At 44.9% G+C, this 22712-nt stretch overlaps 1 protein-coding gene across 1 annotated transcript; it reads right to left on the bottom strand.

The window, feature by feature from the left end:
* Positions 1-45: 45 nt before the first annotated feature.
* Positions 46-22712, bottom strand: LOC119250752 (KRAB domain-containing protein 5-like). The gene is made up of 4 exons (XM_054697774.1): positions 22364-22712; positions 17171-17297; positions 16007-16102; positions 46-65 (listed from the first exon to the last, which is right to left on the bottom strand). Exons 1-4 carry the CDS (start codon positions 22376-22378, stop codon positions 46-48), a joined length of 258 nt encoding a protein of 85 aa, XP_054553749.1. The 5' UTR covers positions 22379-22712.

Below are 22712 nucleotides of genomic sequence, written 5' to 3'. Positions count from 1 at the left end.
CGCTGTGGACCTGCCCTGGGCGAGGCCCGGAGGCAGTCAGAGCGCTCAGGAGAACACGCGGTCCCCTGGGGAAGACACAGCCCGGCGCACCGGGGAATCCCCCAGTAAGGCTGGGACGTTCTCAGCCAGCCTCAGCCAGGCGGAGGGTCCCCTCGGCCTCCATCCCCCAGTCACACCGCGCACACCCGGGAATCGGCTGCAATGCAGACGCCCCCCCAAACCCGGGAACGGCCGCGGGGCGCCCGTCAGGACCCGACGTCCCGCCCCGCGCGTCTGAAAGGCGGGGACGCGGGAAGCTTCCTCACCCACGACGCGCGCCGCCGGCGTCACGCCCAGAACTCCGGGGAGCGCGAAGGGGTCCGGTGAGGGGCTCCCCGTGTCCATAGCGGGGTCCCCAAGACCCCCTCACCCGCGCCCCCCCGCGCCGTCCAGGGGCCCGGGCTCCCCCCATGCCCGCCCTCAGGCCTCACCCGACGCTTCTCCATCCGCTCCCCACCCCACGTGCCCCAGACCCCCACTGCCCACACCACGCGGCCGGGCGCCCCTGCTCCCCACTGCACACGCCCGGGCCCCCGCTCCCCACCCCGCGCACCCGGGCCCTCCCCCCGCTGCCCACACCACGCGGCCGGGCCCCTCACTCCACACCCCGCACGCCCGGGCCCCCGCTCCCCACCCAGCAGGCCCAGCCCCCCGCCCTCGCCCTCGCCCGCCCGCCTCATCTCCCCACGAGCCCGGCCCCCGAGACACGCCCGCACACAACTGTGACGCAGCGGCGCGTGGAGGCCCCATACGTCCCGCCTTGGGGCGGGGCCGCGCCTGCGCAGAACCCGGAGGCCCCGCCCAGAGCCTTTTCCTGGGCCCACGTGGGCTCGAGACTACATTTCCCACAATCCCGTGTGCCGCCCTTCGCGGGCGTCTGTGTGCTGGGTTTGCAGCCTGGAGGTGGCATGAGCAGAGGTTGAGTTACAATGGACGGGTAGACGGGCCCCTGAAAACTGCGGGGTGAGAACTGGGTGCGGGCTGCAATGAAAAAGAGCTGAACAGGGTCTCCCGGGGGTGAAGGGGTTAAGGCTCAGCGCTGTCACCCTCTCACCAGCCACTGAGGTCTGACAGCCCTCTCCGGCCAGCTGGCCAGGGAGCTGACGACAGGGCGCAGCTGACCTCTCCTGTCTCCCCGCCGCGCCCCTCAGCACTGGATGTCAGTACATCTGCTCCCCACCCTGTCTCTGGTGAATCTTCTCAAAACGCCCCCCCCCAACCTTGGGCCTAGACTCCCGTTCTTGCATGCAGAAATAAAAATAAATCTTCCTTAAATAGGGACCTTGTGGAATCCTATAATTGGATTCCAAATGGGGTTCTTCACCACTCCACTCCCTAGTTCAGAGCTGCAGCCTCAGGCAGGTACGACTCCGTGGCCAACCATCTATTTCAAGCTCTTTGTAAGGCATTTCCATGTTTAGTCTTTGCCTGCCAGGTGGGCAGCAGAAGGTATTCTAACACCCCATTCATCCCTGCATCACCTTGCTCCCCAAAATCTGCTGGGCTGCCAGGGCTGAGCCAAAGTCCCTTCATACAATTTCTTTTATTTCTTTATTTACTTATTTATTTATACAAGCACTGGGTACAGGATTCACCAGAGCCAGAGCGTGGAACAGAACAGGCACTGCCGAAGTACACTGCTGAGGGAAGCAGCGGGCGAGACAAGAGAGGTCTGCCTCACCATGTGGGACCGTCGCCCGGGGGCCGGGGATCGAACCGGCGCTGCAGAGGCTGCGGGCAGCTTCGCAACCCAGCGCTCAACCGCTGCGCCACCGGGGAGGCCCCATACAATTTCTTAAAAGGTCTTAGTGAGAGCTGCTCACAGTCGCCTGATTTTCGCGAAATGGAATGGAGGACGCCTCCATCCCGCCAGACACCGCGTACAAACAGTCCCGCTTTAGAAGGATTCGCCTCTTCTAAAAATAGGCAACTGCTGCCCACGCCAGAACTTCAGGACATGCTTCCCTACGCACATCCTGCTCTCCCATTGCACACAACATGAACAAGCACGCACTTCCTTTCCAATCACTGTCATTCCTGAGTAATGTCTCAATTAATGTACGTGTTGGATTCAAAATACATCCAAACCGTGACCATGTGTGTGTTTGTAGGCCATGAAAAGGTCCCTAACTGCAGTGTTACAAAGGTCCTGAAGACTGTATTACTCCAGGTAAACTCAAAGGAGAAATACATTAGGTATTACTTAATGAATGTAACTAAGTATTGTTTATTGTCAGCTCTGTGGAGATTTTACCCACAGAGATAGGGAGGCATGCCAATGTCTGCATGTGAAGTCATGTGAAGAATTTATATTTCCTTGTGATCCTGAAGGGTGTCATGGAGAGTATAGCAGGAACCTCTAAAAGGGGGTCTAGTGTCACTTCAGTCCCCATAGTTTACGTACAAAAATGGATGGCAAAGCACCAATATCATGGAGTGTCAGGCAAAATTCTTAAAAATAATCCTACATTATATTCTATACACTCATGACAATGTCCAGGGTTACTAACGGAACAAAAAGAATGTGTAGTTGTTGCAAAATTCATCAAAACTATTTGAGATGTAAGGTATCTGAGAACAGAGCCTGCTAGTGATAAATGACACTGTGTAGACAACCCGCTTGCTGTTCCCCTCTGTTACCTACAGTTTTGAAATGGAGGGAGAGGCTAATACTGAGGATCAACAAATATTATCAAGTACGCATCAGGATGACCACATTAAAAAGGAAATCAGCTTTATTAAAATATATGGTAAGCTCACATATAGTCCAAATAAGACATTCAGAAACCACTGTGTGCTCTTTTGTCAAAATCAAGATTTTGGCATTTAAGAAGCATCTTGTCCGATACCGGGAACCCAGAGTCACTCTGTTCAACACAGAGACGCTTGACTCAGCTAATGTGAATGGGCAAGAATTCTACGCCCTGTTATGAAAACTCACCTGCACTATCATCATGTGCCAGTGAAGATTTCTTCTGGCAACAGCATCAAGTAATATTCATGATCTCGATTACTACCGTGAAGAAACATGAGCGTTTTAATAAACTGTCAGTGTATTCCCTGAAGGAGAAAATGATGAAATGCTTTGAACTTCAGCATGTTTCTGTCTGACTTTCATGCCCACAATGAAGTCCACAACTCCTCTGGGTGATTCAGATCAATCTTTTGAGTCAACCACAGACAGCATATCCATTTAGATTTTTCTTCATACATGTTACGTGACACCATTGTGAATTTGCCCGAGCAACTAAGATGTGAACAAATTCATCAACTAGGAGGGTCTCTTAGATGTATGAAGCAGCAATTTTCAAACACATGACTTGACTTACATATGAGGAGAAAGCCATACAATGACATGCTTTAGGGCTGAATTACATTCATCAGGTCTCTTCATAATGTCAAGAACGGTTAGTAAAAAAAAGACACAGAAAATGACTATGCGTGTTCTCAAACCATCATCTTGAACTTTGATATTTTTTTAACATTGATTTTATTTATGCATACAAGAGATGGGGGTGTAGGCCAGAGGCGTGGGGGTGAGAGAATTCACCAGAGACAGAGTGGGGAGCAGAACAGATGTGTATACTGAAATACACTGCTGAGGGGAGCAGCAAAGTCAGCACAGGTCTGCTGTTCCATGTGGTCAGCTCCCTGGCTGGGGAATTCGTGCTGCAGTGGCTACAGATAGCTTCATAGTGCTGTGACTTAACCCTCTGCACTGCCAGGAAGGCCTCTTGAGCTATTCAATTATGCTAATATTTAGTGTTTTAATGTTGGTTTAGGCTCCATAACAATCTTCTCATTAAGGAATGTCTGATAAGTGTTACTCACTTCCGACTGTACTGCAATGTCTTAATATGAATCCAAATTTTGTAATAAATTACTTTTTCATATTTCACTTCTTTCAAGTTTCCAGTATGAAAATCTGGTGGTTTCAGAATTTGTATTTGGACAAACCATTCATCACTTTTCATTAATGGGTTTCTCTCAGTTCACACTCTGATATTTAGGATGATTTGACTTCTGGTTAAAAAAGACTAAAGTAAAAAAATTGACTACACAGTTTTAACATTTCTCTCTGATGTGAATTCTCTCATGTAGAGTAACACTCGACTTCCGATTAAAGGCTTTGCCACAGTCTTCACATTTGTAAGGTTTCTCCCCAGTATGAATTCTGTGATGTTGACTAAGATGTGACTGCTGGTTAAAGGCTATGCCACATTCTTCACATCTGTAAGGTTTCTCCCCAGTATGAATTCTATGATGTCGAGCAAGACCTGACTTACTGTTAAAGGCTTTACCACATACTTTACATTTGCAAGCCTTTTCCCCTGTATGAATTCTGTAATGGCCACAAAGATCTGACAGGTAGTTAAAGGCTTTGCCACAGTCTTCACATCTGTAAGGTTTTTCCCCAGTATGAATTCTGTGATGTCGACTAAGATGTGACTGCCGGTTAAAAGCTCTGCCACATTCTTCACATCTGTAAGGTTTTTCCCCAGTATGAATTCTGTGATGTTGACTAAGATTTGACTGCTGGTTAAAGGCTCTGCCACATTCCTCACATCTGTAATTTTTCTCCCCAGTATGAATTCTATGATGTCGAGCAAGATCTGACTTATTGTTAAAGGCTTTGCCACATTCCTCACATCTGTAAGGTTTCTCCCCAGTATGAATTCTATGATGTCGAGCAAGATCTGACTTACTGTTAAAGGCTTTGCCACATACTTTACATTTGCAAGGCTTTTCCCCAGTATGAATTCTGTGATGTTGACTAAGATGTGACTGCTGTTTAAAGGCTCTGCCACATTCCTCACATCTGTAAGGTTTCTCCCCAGTATGAACTCTCTGATGCTGGGAAAGGTGACACAAGCCTAGAAAGACTTTACCACCATCTGGATACGTGTAAAGCTTTTCTCCAGCAGTTATCCTTAGATGGTTAGTCAGCTGTGGATGCCAATACAAGGCTTTACCATGCTCTTCACACTTGGAAGGTTTCTCTCTCTGATGTTCAGTAAGTCTTGGGCACCATTTGGTAGCTTTGCCATATCCTTTACAATTGTAGGGTTTCTCATGAACTGTGTGATGCTGGAGAAGTTCTGAGGACTCCTCAATGTGACCCTGTGTAGATTTTTTATTTTCCTTTCTAATTCTCTGATGTTGAGAATGACTTGACTGAAAGTTTAAATTTATCCCACATTGACAATGTTTTGAATAATCATTTGCATTATGCACTAGGGGACTTCCCATATGTTCCAACATTCCTCTCTGAAATTGTGTCTTGTTAAAAATGTCACATGGATCTTTGCTAACAGAAACATATTTATCTATACATGCAACAGACGTAAAATGGTGTTTTACCCAATATGGTTTACATGCTGGATCACCTTTTGCAGGAGGAATTCTATTGTGGATAATTCTCCCTTCTTGGCAATCTTCATCGCAACAGCTCTTGTGTTCTTCACATGCCTCTTGACATGTCTGGTTTCGCAATAATTCTAAATTCTCGAAAGCGTCGATTCCATCTCCTCCCAGTCCCACATTTAGGAACAAATCTTCTGTGCCTGACTGTGGCATGGAGACCTGGTCGTCTTGAGAAGACAGGGCTGGGAGACAGCAAGGAAGAATTACCCCACTCACAGCACTCAAGATGAAATACTTTAAATATTTAATACATAAAATTGATACCAAATAAAGCTCACCAGCCTGATGTTAGAATAAGTAACATCAGCACTAGACAGCAACACACACCTTATGAATCGGTAATGTCTTTAGGGGAAGGTGAATACATACCAAATACAGAAAACTGCATGATATACATCCCACCAACAAAAATAGTGTTTCTGCTTAAGAATTTGAAAATATGGAAACAAACAAAAAAAAATCACAGAACTGTGTGGTAGAATACAAATATAATGAGACATAATTTGTGATGTTAGTAGGGGTAGAAATGTTCAACAGTTGAGTTTTGGTATGCAGCTGAATTTACATGTTTTTCACTTGTCCTAACTTTTCTTTTTTAAAGATTTATTTTTATTTATACAAGAGCCAGGGTACAGGCCAAAGACAGAGCGGACTGATGAAATACACTGCTGAGGGGAGCAGCAGGCAAGACAGGAGAGGTCTGCTTGCCATGTGGGTTGCTCCAAGGGCAGCGGGGATCGAACCAGCACTGCAGAGGCTGTGGACAGCTGCACAGCACTGCGCTCAACCACCTGCGCCACCAGGGAGGCCCGGCTGTCATAACTTCTCAACATGCTATGTAATCCCCACTATGACAAAAAAGATATCGTAAAATACATGGAAAAGGAAATGAAAACAGAGAATGATGTGATGTGTGCACAGGCTGGATGACAATGCTTTACAAGGTGAGTAAATAATATTACAAACAAATATACTGCAATCAACATCAAAATGTGAGAAATAGGAAGGAAATCACTAACAAGAAAGGAGAGAGGAATAAAAGCATGTCACAAAAAGTCAAAAAAAGGACCTCCCCTGGTGGCGTAGCAGTTGAGCGCTGGATTGAGAAGCTGCCTGCAGTCTCTGCAGCGCCGTTTCAATCCCTGGTTGCCGGGGAGGGTCCCACATGGCGCGCAGACCTCTCCTGCCACGCCCTCTGATCCCCTTAGCAGTGTATTTCGTCGGTCTGCCTGTTCTGTTCCCAGCTCTGGCTCTGGTGAATTTTCTCACCCTCCCGCACTTTTGACTGTACCCAGTGCTTGTATAAATAAATAATTTTTTAAAAAGTCAAAAAATATACAGAGGGCCTCCCTGGTGATGCAAGGGGTTAAGCACTGCGCTGTGAAGCAACACAAAGCCTCTGCAGCAGGAGTTCGATCCCTGGTCCACCAGGGAGCAACACACATGGCGCAGCAGACTTCTACTGTCTCACACACTGCTCCCCTCTGCAGTGTACTTCAGTTGATCTGCCTGTTCTGTTTTCCCCACTCTATCTCTGGTGAATGCTCTTACCCCCCGCATTTCTGGCCTGTGCCCCAGTTCTTGTATAAATAAATAAATAAATCTTGCATAAATAAATCTTTACAGGGGCCTCTGGCCTGTACCCCAGCTCTTGTATGCATAAATAAATCTCTAAAAAAATTTTAAAATATACACAGAAATACAACAGTGAGGGAAGGATGTAGAAAATGGCTGAGAATACAGGACTCATTCTTTAGTAAAGTTAAGGCATCCCTTTCAGTAATAATTTGTGTGTAAATAAATAAAAGGTCCACATTACAATGGCATATGTGTCTGAATGAAATAAAAATAAGACCAATTAAATCCCATCTATGACACTCAACATAGACTTCAGTGCACTATGTGGAATGTTAAGTATGGAACTAGATTCTCTGAAAACTGATCATGAAAATGGAGTCGTGTTGATCACACTAATATCAGAATAATATTGATCTTAGTCTACCGCATCACAGAATGAAAAGAATGCCCCAAGAACGTTAACAGAAAACTACATGTATTGGGAAGCACTGTAATATAACATATGCACTAACATGACATGAGACCCTGAATGTGTGTAGCACACAAAGACAGAACTGAATGCAGAAGAGGAAAACATGAAATCAAGGAGAGGTTCAAGCCCCAATTGTGACTGGAAGGAAAACAATGATATAAATGCAGGGACTTGACTTGGCCAACAGGGGTGAAAAATAATTCTAAAAGGAAGATGTGGTATATAGACAATATGGAATACTACTGAGCCATTACAAAGGATACATCTGACCATTTGCAACAAGAAGGATGGAATGTTGGGGGAGGATGATGCTCAGTGAAATGAATCAGAAGGAGAAAGACTTACTGGATGAATTCACTCCTATTTGGAATCTGGAGAAAGAAAGCCAAGAAACTGACAATATAAACCAAAATCAGGGCCTCCCCTGGTGGCGCAGGCGGCTGAGCGCAGCACTATGAAGCTGCCCGCAGCCTCTGCAGTGCCGGTTCAATCCTGGCCGGCCAGGGAGATACCCACATGGTGAGGCAGACCTCCCTGTCGCGCCCGCTGCTCCCCTCAGCAGTGTATTTCGTCAGTCTGCCTGTTCTGCTTCCCGCTCTGTCTCTGGTGAATTCTCTCACCCTCCCAAACATCTTGCCTGTACCCTGGCTCTTGTATAAGGAAATAAATAAATCTTTTAAAAAAATCTATTGAAAAACAAACAAAATCAACTTTAGAAACAGGACTGCAGAATTGAGGGCACTAAAGAGTGGGGGAGAGTGGGTGTGAATATGAAAGTGGGAAGGGTTCAAAGATCTATGGAGAAGCCCACAATGCACTGGTGGTGCGTGTGGTGGTGACAGACATCTGAAGAGATGAGATTCTACTCCCTAAATCACATACAGCAAGGTAAAACAATGTTTCCTTGATTCCAAAAAACTAAGAAATACTGTGAAAACACTGAAATGAAGCAAAGTCCCCCAAAAACATGTGGGATTCAGAAAATAGTAAGGTGTAAATTAAAGCATAAACAATTACACTAGAGTCCAAGCCCAGAGGGGGAGCGGGCATCCACAGCCAGGACAGAACGCGTGGGAGCAGGAAAGTGCGTCTCCGACTCGCCATTTTAGAACAGGGACCTCCCTTCAATAAAGACTGTTTGAAACTAGGAGAAAGCACCCTACGCAGCCAGAGGTGAGCTGGGAAGAACCCCCATGCAGGGCCCCTTCTGGCCAGCAGTCCAAGCCCAGAGGGGGAGCGGGCATCCACGGCTAGGGCAGAATGTGCGTGGGCAGGAAAGTACGTCACCAACTCGCCATTTTAGAATAGGGACCATCCTTCAATAAAGACTGCTTGAAACTGGGAGAAGCTCCCTGCGCAGCCAGAAGTGAGCTGAAGGCCCCCACAAGCCTGGTCCTGCCTGGCAGGGAGTTGGAGCCCAGAGGGGGATTCAGCGATTTGGAGCCCAGAGGGCAATCCAGCCACCGCACCTCCTGGGAAGTCTGTGGGACTTCAGGACACACCTTTGGAATTAAACAAATGCAGAAGGAGGAGATATTCTGTGACAGCGACCATTAACACACTCAAAGCACCACTGCCTCACTGGACTTCTGGCATAACGGTATTTGACTCAATTGGACTGCCAGTTTCGGAAATCCCAGAAAGAGCACACCAAAAAGATGCCAGCCAATACCAGCGACACAGTGTCCCAACACATAGTGCTAATTAGAAAACAGGCAGCAGGGAGAAGAAAAACTACATGCAACCTAGCAACTCCTCAGGAAAAAGACACACCACAAAAAGAAAACCACCCACGAAATTGCAACAACAGTGACTTGGAAGAACTTCTGAGCCTTCCCAAAAGAGAATTCAAAATTGCAAAGATGAAAAAACTGACGAAAGTCATTAAGGAAAACAACACTCGGAAGAATGAAATTGAGTCCCTAAAGAGGGAAATTAAGGAAATGCAGGAGATTAAAGGATTAACAGAAGAGCTAAAGAACACTGGGAAAAGCAGTGATAACAGAATAGAGGAAATGGAAGAACGAATAAGCACTCTCAAAGACACGGAAATAAAAACAACCAAAACAGAAAATGAAAGACAAGTACGAATAAAAAAGACTGAAGAAAGACTTCGGGAACAGGCCTCCCCCGTGGCGCAGCGGTTGAGCGCTGGGCTGCGAAGCTGCCTGCAGCCTCTGCAGCGCCAGTTTGATCCCCAGCTGCTCCCCGACCACTGCAGAAGGGTCCCACATGAAGCGCAGCCTGCCGCCCGCTGCTCCCCTCAGCAGTGTACTTCGGTCCTTATACCTGCTCTGCACCCAGCTCTGGCTCTGGTGAATTCTCTCACCCTCCCGCGCTTCTGACTGTACCCAGTGCTTATATAAATAAAGAAATCTTAAAAAAAAGGTTAAAAAAAAAAGACTTCAGGAACTATCTGACTCAATGAGGAAAGGAAATATGAGTTATAGGCATCCCAGAAGGAGAGGAGAGAGACCTAGGAACAGAGAAAATATTCAAGGAAATAATTGAAGAGAACTTCCCAAACATGAAGAAGGAGCTGAAAATAGACATACAAGAAGCAAGAAGAACACCAACCTTCCATGATGAAAGGAAAAATACAGCAAGACACATAATAGTAAAGCTCCCAAGAATCCAAGACAAGTTAAAAATAATGAAGCTGACAAAAGGGAAGAAAGAAATAACATACAAAGAAAAAACAATCAGGCTGACATCAGACTTCTCCGAAGAAACACTACAGGCAAGGAGAGAGTGGAGGGACATAGTCAATAGACTCCAAGAAAACAGATGCCAACCAAGAATACTCTATCCTGCAAAGCTTTCCTTCCTCTAGGAAGAAAGAATAAGGACCTTCCCAGACAAACAGAAACTCTGGAATTTCATTATGACTAAGCCCCTACTCCAAAAAAAAACTACAAGGAGTCCTAAAGCCAGAACCAACAGAGGGATGACTAACAGCGAAACAAGGCCAAAAAAAAAGTTATTAAAAGAATAAACAAACTCAGAGGAAAGACAAACACAATGGCAAATACAGGCACTAACATATCAATATTAACTCTAAATGTAAAGGGACTAAACTCTTCAATAAAAAGACACAGAGTAACAGGCCGGATTAAGAAACAAACCCAACCTTTTACTGTCTCCAGGAAACACATTTAACTACAAAAGATAAAAACAGACTCAAAGTAAAAGGAAGGAAAACAATCCTACAAGCAAATGGACCAAAAAAGAAGGCAGAAACAGTTGTACTTGTATCAGATAAAACAGATTTCAAACTCCAAAAGGTAAAAAGAGACCCCAATGGTCACTACATTATGATCAAGGGGACAACACTTCAAGAAGAAATAACACTCATTTAACATATACTCACCAAATTAAGGAGCACCAAAATATATCAGACAACTATTATCTCTGAAAAGACATCAGAGAAAACACATATGTAGTAGGATTTCAACACACCACTGTCAACAATAAATAGATCAATGAGACAAAAAATAAGTAAGGACACTAAAGCTCTAAATAAGGATCTAGAGCTCATGGGCTTAACAGGCATCTATAGAACACTAAACCCCAAAAAATTTGAGTACACATTTTTCTCAAGCACACACAGATCATTCTCCAGGATCGATCACATACTGGGACACAAGACAAACATCAACAGGTCCACCAAGACTGAAATCATACCAACCATCTTCTCTGACCACGAAGGCATCAAACTAGAAATAAATCATAAAAAGAAGGCAAGGAACTCTCCTACCTCATGGAGATTGAAACCCACACTACTGGAAGACCAATGGACTAATGAGGATATCAAAGAAGAAATTAAAAAATACTTTGAATCAAATGACAAGGAGGGCACCAATTTTCTAAATGTATGGGATGCAGCAAAAGCAGTAATAAGAGCAAAATACATAGCAATAGAGGTTAACATCAAGAAACAAGAAAGAACTCAAAGAAACAACGTAATCTCAAAGCTCAAAGAACTAGATAAAGAACCAACCACAAAACCCCAAAACCAGTAGAAGAAAAGAAATAATAAAAAATCAAAGCAGAAATAAATGAAATCAAATCTAAAAAAAATCCAAAGGATCAATGAAACCAAAAGCTGGTTCTTCGAAAAAATAAATAAAATAGACAAAGCCCTAGCCAGGCTCACAAAGGAAAAATGGGAGAAAGCACAAACAAATAGGATCACAAATGAGAAAGGAGAAATCACAAAAGACACAGCAGAAATCAAAAGAGTAATCGGAAAATACTATCAAGAGTTATATGCGAAAAAGTTCAACAATCTAGAAGAGACAGACAATTTCCTACAACTCTACAATCACTCAAAGCTAGATAAAGAAGAAATAGAACACCTAAACAGACTAATTACAAGCAGCGAAACTGAAATGGTAATCAAAAACCTTTCCAAAAACAAAAGCACAGGATCTGATGGATTTACAAATGAATTCTACCAAACGCTGAAAACGAATTGGTGCCTATCCTTCACAAACTCTTTCAAAAAATTGAGAAGGAGGGCCTCCCCGATGGCGCAGCGGTTGAGCGCTGGGTTGTGAAGCTGCCCGCAGCCTCTGCAGCACTGGTTCGATCCCCGGCTTCTCCCTGGCCACTAGAGGAGGGTCCCTCATGGCGCGCAGACCTCTCCTGCCGCCCGCTGCTCCCCTCAGCAGTGTATTTCAGTCCTTCTGCCTGCTCTGCTCCCCGCTCTGGCTCTGGTGAATTCTCTCACCCTCCCGTGCTTCTGACTGTACCCAGTGCTTGTATAAATAAATAAACAAACAAACAAACAAACAAATAAATAAATAAATCTTTTAAAAAAATTGAGAAGGAATGGATAATACCAAACACGCTCTATGAAGCCAACATTACACTAATACCAAAACCAAACAAGGACAAAACAAAAAAGAAAACTACAGGCCAATCTCTCTAATGAACACAGATGCAAAAATCCTCAATAAAATTTTAGCTATCAGAATCCAACAATGTATCCACACGATAATTCACCACAACCAAGTAGGATTTATTCCAGGGACACAAGGATGGTTCAACATCTGAAAATCAATCAATGTTATCCAACAACAACAACAAAAAAATGTTATCCAACAAATCAACAAAAAGAAATATAAAAACCACATGATATTATCAATAGATGCCAAGAAAGCTTTCGACAAAGTAAAACACCCATTTATGATAAAGGCCCTTGAAATTCTTTGGATACAAGGAACATACCTCAACATCATAAAGGCCATATGTGACAAGCCCATAGCCAGTATCATTCTCAATGGCAAAAGCTGAAAGCATTTCCATTAAGATCTGGAACAAGACAAGGATGTCCACTCTCACCACTGCTTTTCAATATAATACTGGAAGTCCTAGCCAGAGCAGTAAAACAAGAGAAAGACATATAAGGAATTAAAATAGGGAAGAAAGAAGTTAAATATCACTATTCGCAGATGATATATATATACATACAGAACCCCAAAAACACCACAGAAAAACTAATTAAACTAATCAATCAGTTTAGTAAAGTGGCAGTATACAAAATCAACATGCAAAAATCAGTAGCCTTACTATACACAAACGATAAATCTGAAGAAATAAAAAAAAAATCCCTTTTATTATCGAAACAAAAAAAAATCAAATACTTGGGAATAAGCTAACAAAAGAGGTAAAGGACCTATACAAAAAAAAAAAAAAAAAAAAAACTACAAAACACTGTTAAAAGAAATAGAAGAAAACACAAGAAATGGAAAGACATCCCCTGCTCATGGATTGGAAGAATTAACATTATCAAAATGGCCATCCTACCAAAAGCAATTTACAGATTCAATGCTATTCCAATAAAAATTTCAATGACATTCTTCAAAGAAATAGAACAGTTATTGGGCCTCCCCGGTGGCGCAGTGGTTAAGCGCTGGTTTGTGAAGCTGCCCGCAGCCTCTACAGTGTCGGTTCGATCCCCAGTTGCTCCCTGGCCACTGGAGGAGGGTCCCGCATGGTGCGCAGACCTCTTCTGCCACCCGCTGCTCCCCTTAGCAGTGTACTTCGGTCTTTCTGCCTGCTCTGCTCCCTGCTCTGGCTCTGGTGAATTCTCTCACCCTCCTGCACTTCTGACTGTACCCAGTGCTTGTATAAATAAATAAATAAATCTTTAAAAAAAAAGAGACAATAACAAAAAAAAAAGAAAGCCCACTGACTAGGAGAAAATTTTTGCACATAACACTAATGATAAAGGGCTGATCACAAAAATCTACAAAGAGCTGATGAGACTCAACAAAAACTAAGAAAATAATCCAGTCAAAAAATGGGCAGAAGAGCTAAAAAGAAACTTCTCCAAAGAGGAAATGCAAATGGCCAACAGGCATATGAAAAAATGTTCAACATCACTTGCAATCAGGGAAATGCAAATCAAAACTACCATGAGATACCATCTCACACCAGTGAGAATGGCACATATTAAAAAAACTAGCAACAACAAATGTTGGCGAGGATATGGAGAAAAAGGAACTCTCCTGCACTGCTGGTGGGAGTGCAAACTGGTCCAACCACGATGGAGAGCTGTGTGGAGATTTCTGGATCTACTAAACATAGAGCTTCCATATGATCCAGCAATTCCATTCTTAGGTATTTACCCAAAGGACACAGAAACATTAATTCCAAAGGACACCTGCACCCCTATGTTTATAGCAGCACTATTTACAATAGCTAAGCTATGAAAACAACCCAAATGTCCAAAAATAGATGACTGGATCAAGAAGATGTGGTACATATACACTGTGGAATATTACTCAGCATTCAAAAAGGTAAACACATGCAGTTTGCAGCAACATGGATGGAGCAAGAAGGGATCATGCTCAGCGAAGTAAGTCAGAAAGAAAAAGAAAAATACCAGATGGTCTCTCTCATAGCAGGAATTTAGAAAACCTAAATAAGGGACCAGGAAAAAGACTAATTAATACAAAGTGAAAATCAAAATCAATAAGCAACTATCGTCCAGAGACACACTGTGGGGGGGGGGAAAGATTAGGGTCAAAATAAGGGGGGGGTGCAATTGTATGGGGAATATAACTAAAATGAAAATGCATACATTGTGCAAAAATGAATAATAATGTAAGAATTATATAAAATATTAAAAAAAAAACAATTATACTAGCAATAAGAGGGATCTCCTAACTTCACACCTCAAGGAATCAGAAAAAGACCATTTAAACTCCATATTAACAGAAAGGAGGACACTCAGGGCATCCCCGGTGGCACAGTGGGTTGAGGGCAGAGCACTGAGTGCAGCACTGTGAAGCTGTCCGCAGCCTCTGCAGCACGGGTTCAATTCCTGGCCGTCCAGGGAGATTCTCACATGGCGCAGCAGACCTCTCATGACTTGCCCGCTGCTCCCCTCAGCCGCGCGCTTTGGTCCTTCTGCCTGTTCTGCTCCCTGCTCTGACTGGTGAATTCTCTCACCCTATCGCACCTCTGGCCTGTACCCCAGTGCTTGTATAAATAAATCAATCTTAAAAAAAAAAAAAAAAGTTTAAAAAAAATTTTTAAAAAGTTTACCAAAAAAAAGAAAGAAAACAGGAGGACACTTAAAAATTGTTAAGAAGGGGCCTCCTCAGTGGCGCAGCAGTTGAGGCCTCTGCGGTGCTGGTTCGATCCCCGGCTGCTCCCCGGCCACCAGAGGAGGGTCCCACGTGGCGCGCAGACCTCTCCTGCCACCCGCTGCTCCCCTCAGCAGTGTGCTTCGGTCCTTCTGCCTGCTGTGCTCCCTGCTCTGGCTCTGGTGAATTCTCTCACCCTCCCGTGCTTCTGACTGTACCCAGTGCTTGTATAAACAAAACAAAAAACAAATAAATAAATAAATAAACATGCCTCTATTAAAAAAAAAATTGTTAAGAAAGCAGCATTCTGTCTGCCCACCCATGACTGTGCAGGTGCTTCTTTTCACCAACTCTTTCCCTCTGCTGGGCAGCAGCCTCCTGCCTACGTGACCTGTGCCTGCTGGGGTTTCTTACTGAACTCCCTCAGTGGAGGCCACTCTCCTCAAGGCCGCCCGCCTGCAAACATGCAGGCCTCTCTCAGCAAAGCTGCGTCTTTGGGGCAGTTCATCTTGCCTGCTTGTGTCTATGCAAGTGTCCTTTATTCTTCTGTCCCTTTTCCTACTAAATCTGTTCTTTAAATATAAAAAAAATTAATAAGAAATACACAAATGTAACCTCATGCCCAAAAAGTAGGAGCTTCTTATTAAAAGATTAAGTCTGGATTTTGAAAGAGCAACAAAATGGACAAAACCTCAGTTCAAGTTAGTGAGAAGGAAAGGCAGAGGACTCAAGTGTCAGAGAGGAGACGCCCCCAGGGAGAGCAAGACTAAGACTCCAAGACAAAAGAGGAGCATGTCTGCAACCCCTGAAACAGAGCTTCCCAGACATTTAGGATGCTGGCCTGTTGACCACTGCACCTCCCAGCTGCGGCCTCTGCCTGATTCATTCCACCTACCTGAGAGGAGGACGGGATCTGCACTTCTCTTCACATCCCAGGGCTCCATCCTTTGCTCCAACAAGACAACCAGGTCGGGCTTAGACACAGCAAGACCTGTTTATTAGGACAGGTGATATGAGATGGCCTAAAGATTCTCAAATTCCCAATGCAGTCTTGTACTCAATAGAGAGGACTATATAGAAGGTTCTAGAGAAGGATCACCGAAAATACTTTTTCTGACAGCACCTTTACTACAAATCATCCATTCATTTATTTTATTTACTTTTTTTTTAAAGATTTATTTTTATTTATTTATACAAGCACTGGGTATAGTCAGAAACACGGGAGGGTGAGAGAATTCACCAGAGCCAGAGCGGGGAGCAGAGCAGGCAGAAGGACCAAAGTACACTGCTGAGGGGAGCAGCGGGCGGCAGGAGAGGTCTGTGCGCCATGTGGGACCCTCTTCCGGTATCTGGGGAGCAGCCGGGGATCTAACCGGAGCTATAGAGGCTGCGGGCAGCTTCGCAACCCAGCGCTCAACCACTGTGCCACCGGGAGGCCCAATTTTATTTATTTACTTTTAAAGATTTCTTTTTATGCAAGAACCAGGGTACAGGCCAGATGTGCGGGAGGGTGAGAGGATTCACCAGAGACAGAGTAGGGAGCAGAGCACACAACTGGCAAAACACACTGCTGAGGGCAGCAGCAGGTGAGACAGGAGGGGTCTGCAGCGCCATGTGGGAATCTCCCTGGCCAGATGGGAACCAAACCAGTGCTGCAGAGGCTGCGAACAGCTCCACAGAGTGGCACTCAACCGGCTGTGCCACCAGGGAGGCCCCTAATAAAAATCATTTAAATTTTCATATCCTGAGAACCATTTCTAGACCTCTGAGTCCTAGAAAGTGTGGAAGCTGGGGTCTTAGGTGGAAGCAATACCCTTAAGGCACTGAATTTCTTGAATGAGCACTGAGAGAGAGCAGGCTGCAGATCACCCTAAGAGAACAGAAGTTTAAGTCATGATCAAACAGCATGAGACTTTCTTTCCAACAAACCCACACTGTTTTTCTTAAAAGCAGGGATGTAAATGTAGCCTACAAATCTGGACATCCCAGGAGCACGCCCACACACATAACAGGAAACGGTGAGGGCAGATGAGGAAATCTGGAGGGATATTCTCCTCACCCAAGGACGCCAGGTTCCTGTAGGTCTCGAACATCACGTCCCAGTACAATTTCCACTGTGCTGGGTCCAGGCAGTCCTGCTCCTCCTCCGAGAATTCTATGGCCACATCTCTGAAAGTCAAGGGTTCCTGAAATCAAAATACACAGTTACTATGGGGCCACTAGTAGAGCTCTAAATTGGACAAGAGGTAAAGAGAGTTAAAAGGGGCCCCATGGTGGCACAAAGGGCTCAGTCTCAGCACTATGAAGCTATGGCAGCCACTGAGCATGAGTTGCACACCCAGCCAGGGAGCTACCCACAGGGTGCAGCAGACCTCTCCTGTCTCACCTGCTACTCCCCTCAGCAGTGGATTTCAGAAGATCCACCCATTCAGCCCCCCACCCTGTCTCTGGAGAGTCCTCTCAGCCCCTTGGCCCACACACCTCTGGCGCATACACCAGCTCTTGTATGTGTAAATAAATTAAATCTTAAAAAAAAAGAGGGCCTCCCTGATGGTGCAAGGGATTGTGCACAGCCTGTGAAGCCATCTGCAGGCATCACAGTGGTAGTTTGATCCCCAGCCAGGGGATCCTGACTTGCCCGCTGCTCCCCTAAGCAGTTTATTTCACTCAGTCTGCCTGTTCTGCTCCCTACTCTGTCTCTGGTGAATGCTCTCAACCCCCACCCCTCTGGCCTGTACCCGGGTTCTTTCTTTCTTTTATTTTTTTTTTAGATTTTTTTTTAATTTTATTTATTTATACAAGCACTGGGTACAGTCAGAAGCGTGGGAGAGTGAGAGAATTCACCAGAGCCAGAGCGGAGAGCACAGCAGAGCAGGCAGACTGACGAAGTACACTGCTGAGGGGAGCAGCAGGCGGCAGGAGAGGTCTGTGCGCCAGGTGGGACCCTCGCCCGGTGGCTGGGGATCGAACCAGCGTTGCAGAAGGCGCGGGCAGCTTCGCAAACCAGTGCTCAACCGCTGCGCCACCGGGGAGGCCCTGTACCCAGGTTCTTATTTGCATAAGTAAATCAATCTTTAAAGAAAAAAAGAGACATGGTTCTGAGGGAGAATGTCTTTATGCAGTAAGTTCCATGTTTACACCCTAAGAGTGCAATGCACCCACCAAGCACAGAGGATCACATACACCCACGAAAACACTTTGACGTTATAATTTCAGTGATGTCAAATCTGACCCAAAGGCAACATTTGTACAGCAAGGACACAGGACAATGGAGAAAAATCATAGTAGAAACTGAGGTGAAAGACTGGCAGGAAATTGTAGGTTATGATGGAATAATAAGCAAAGCAATGATAATCATATTTGAACATTTAGTGTCCTAGACGCCATTCCTGCAGCTTTTATTAGATTCATATATGAACCAGATAGTACTCTCCAAGCTTAATAATACATTTTATCTTTTACAATGAACATTTCCTCAAACATCCGCAAAATTAGAGACCTGGGTTTTCCCTGCAGATCTGAGCTAAAATGGATCAGAGAGGACCCTAAACAAATGGACACAGCAGGTTGTGCAGCCGATAAGAATGGAAACTAGTTAAAAAAGGGAAAGACACAGGACACAGTATATAACATGACCTTTTCAAGTAATAAACATGGGGACCACATAGACACAAAATTGATGAATGTAGTCATGTCAACGAATTCAAGATTATTTCAAACAGTATGAAGGAAACCAAGCTTTGGTGATACTTTCTGCATATTTCATATCCACAGTGTAGACAAACATACAACATGGAACCCATTGTAATAAGAACTACCGTGTTTGAGTGTAACTTCTCAAAAAAAATGTTACATAATATATTGAACCATTTCATAGTTTTATAAGGGTTGAATATGATAAATTTTTTTGTTTCTTTTTCTGGAAGTATAAACAAGTTATGCTGAGAATGTGTGTGAAATGACTGGCATTTCCATTGACATTCACACCAAAAAGACTGAAATAACTCATTATTTCATTAAAGTTAAAGAAGGAGGTAAAGGACGTGACCCCTGAAAATTATAAGACTATTTTTTTAAGGATTTTATTTATTTATACAAGAACTGGGGTACAGGCCAGAGGCATGGGAGGGTGAGCGGATTCACCAGAGACAGAGCAGGGAGCAGAACAGGCAGACAACCAAAATACACTGCTGAGGAGAGCAGCAGGCGTGACAGGAGAGGTCTGCTGTGCCATGTGGGTAGCTCCCTGGCCGCCCGGGAATCGAACCAGTGCTGCAGGTTGCTTCATAGCTCTGAGGTCAACCTGCTACGCCACCAGGGACATAAAATTATAATAATCTATTAAAGGAAATCAAAGACAGAGAAATAGAAAGATGTCCTGTGCTCCTAGGTAGGAAGAATTAACATCATAAATTACCTTATTGCCCAGAGCAATTTACAAATTGAATGCAATACCTACTCAAATAACAAGGACTTCTTTTTGTCAGGAAATAGAACAATTACCACAGTTATATGAACTCAAAGAAGGTCCCAAATAGCTAAAATATCTTGAGAAAAAAGAAGAAAATATAAGTATCACACTTCCTGACTTCAAAATATATTAAACACAATAGTAACCAAAACAGTATTGGCCTGAAACACAACCAGAAGACAACTGAAAACCCAGAGAGCAAATCATACCAACACAGCTCATCTCTGACAGAGCAGCTGAAGTCACACAATGGAAACAAGACAGCTTCTTAAACAAATGGTGCTGGGAGGGGGCCTCCCTTGTGGCCTAGGGGTTAACACTAAGAAATATGAGCACTACCCCATGGCAGGGAGCAGATCATGTAGCACAGCTGACCTCTCCTGTCTCCCCAATTTCTCCCCTCAGCGGTGTATTTCAGTAGATCTGCCAGTTCTGCTCCCCACTGTCTCTGGTGAGTCCTCTCAACCCCTTCATGTCTGGTCACAGGCCAGTTCTTCTATGCATAAATAAGTACATAAATACAGCTTCAGAAGAATAAATGGTGCTGGGAAACATGGAGAGCCTCTTGCAAAAATAAGAACCAAGACCCATACCAAACTCGATACGCAAAATGAATTCCAAATGGATTTGATGTTTGGACATAAGAGCCCTAGCCATGAATTACTGACAGAAAACAAGGGACATGTGACAGGATGGGTGGGTGCTACAAACTGTACCAGGGAACACAACCCCAACACCAAGGGAAACAAAAGCAGAAATCAGCTCATGGGACAACACCAAACCTAAAAGCTTTTGTACCTCAAAAGAAACCAGCACAAAAGCAGAAAGGCAGTCTACAGAATAGAAAAAAAATCTGCAGGCCACACATCTCACTAGGGGTTCATTTCCAAACAATCTGAGAAACCAACAATGACCCAATTAAAAATTGGCAAAGGAACTACATAAACAGTCCTCTAAAGAGGAAAAAGGAGCACCCATGGCTGGTGGCCATGAGAGTTGGACAGTCCCTGTGGAAAACGGTGCAGAGGTTTCTTAAGGAAATAAAAATGGAAATTCCACATAATCAGCAATACTTCTGTAAGTTATATATTGAAAAGTGAAATCTCAAATACAAAAAGATTTATCTACAACCGTTAGCAGAGCAGCTCTGTTCCCAACTGCCCACTCATGGCCCAACCTACATCCCTTTAACAGAGGCAGGGACGGGAAGGGTGGAGCACACGCAGGGGAGCACTGCAGGCCCAGGAGGGAAGAGCAAGGGGTGGCCCTGAGGACAAAATTGGTGGACCGGGTCATGATTCCCTGGAGTAAAATAAGTCAAAAGTAAAGACACATATATTAGATGGCTTCACTCAACTATGGAACATAAACACCCAAAATAGGGCCTCCCTGGTGGCGCAAGGGGTTAAGACGCAACCTATGAAGCCATCCCCAGTCACTGAAGCACCAGTTTGATCCCTGGCCAGGGAGCAACCCACAGGGCACCGCAGACCTCTCCTGTCTCCCCACTGCTCCCCTCAGCAGTGGATTTCAGTCAGTCTGCCTTTTCTGCTCCCCACTCTGTCTCTGGTGAATCCTCTTACGCCCGCACCTCTGGCCTGTACCCCAGTTCTTGTGTGCATAAATAAATAAATCTTTAAAGAACAAATAAATAGCCAAAATACATTTACAGGCAAAATACTGTAGGCATAAAAATTGAAGGAGGCAAAAAGAAGACAAAGGTTACCACCCTCGGGAAGAAGGAAAGGGTGGAGAAGGGAAGGGGCAGAGGGGGATGGGCCAGGGTGGGGCCAGGGGAAAAAAAGGATAGGGAAAAGCCCATTTGGAATATACGAGAAAATTGACCACTATTTCAGCAGAAGGCTTTCAGTGCCACACATGTGAAGACAGACTGAGGAGGCCAAAAATAAGTAAAAGAAGTAAACATGCAAACAAGTACAGGAAGGTTTAAGACAATTAAAAAGTAACTGAAATTTTCCCAAGGTCATACATAGTATTGTCAAATACGGCAGGAAAATTGGATAAGGCCAAGGCTAGAGAAGTGTAACTGCACTTGAGAACATCTTAGGGTACAGGTGATCTTCACTAGAAATGTATTCAGACTACACCAAGGTAAAATGCAAAGAACAGCCTGCTGGGCACCTGGGGTTTGCAGACCCCCTGAGAGAAGAGCAGGGACAGGGATGTAAGGACGCCCCATTGGACTCAAGGTCACACGTGCCAAGACTGACGCCTGCATGAAAGTCTCCGAGAGTGGCCTGGGACACAGGATAGGATTTCAGCAACTGCACAGAAGCCTTAAAAATTCAGTTGTCCTTTTCAAATGACATGTGGCTCCTTCACCCCCACCTGCACTCGGGTCCTCAGGCCCATCCTCCTCCTCCTCCCTCACCCCGCACCTGAGCAGCGCAGAGCTGGGAAGTGTTTCTGTCCAGCGGGGTGAAGAGCCACAGTCCACACCATCAGCTACGTCAAAGGAGACCCAGGTTCAGACTCTGCTCTACAAGAGCTCAGGCCCCAGGACACCCAGCACAGTGCCCCCCAGGGGTCCCTTCTCATCAGGGGACAAGTGTCTCACTATCTGACATGGCCTCAGGGCAGAGCCCAATCTCCACAAATGTTGGACATGTGATTTGCCAGGATCTACATGACACCTGTCTTGTTGATGCAGGGGTCCTTGGAGAAAACTTTACATGTTTCTACTTTTACATTTCAGTTGATGAACTCTCAAAAAGTGTGTAAAGTCAATGTACCACAAGCTAAAGCAAACACATCACTCACCAGAGATTTCTTCATTGTCTGCTGCTCTCACAGATGCCTGAGGGCTGTGGGGCTGGAGCTGGAGAGGGGATGGAGTCCCACAGGAGAGGACTAAGGCTGCTGCTCCTGGAGTCTCCTGTCCAGAGCGCCCCACACTGCATGGGAGAGACCAGAGAGTCACTGCGTGTGACAGCAGTGTTCACACTTTTAGAAGGGGCACGAAAGGACCCACAAGTCCATAACTGGTAGAATGGGTTTACAATTTACTGTACCTTTTTTTTAATTTGTTTATGCATATAAGCACTGGGGTACAGTTAGAGGCGCAGGAGAGTGAGAGAATTCACCAGAGTCAGAGCGGGGAACAGAACAG

The sequence above is a fragment of the Talpa occidentalis genome, unplaced genomic scaffold (assembly GCF_014898055.3).
Source record: "Talpa occidentalis isolate TD23 unplaced genomic scaffold, MPIMG_talOcc4v2.1 talOcc4.18, whole genome shotgun sequence".
Classification (NCBI taxonomy): Eukaryota; Metazoa; Chordata; class Mammalia; order Eulipotyphla; family Talpidae; genus Talpa; species Talpa occidentalis.
The sequence above is the reverse complement of the archived record's forward strand: the minus strand, read 5'-3'. Positions and strand labels throughout refer to the sequence as shown.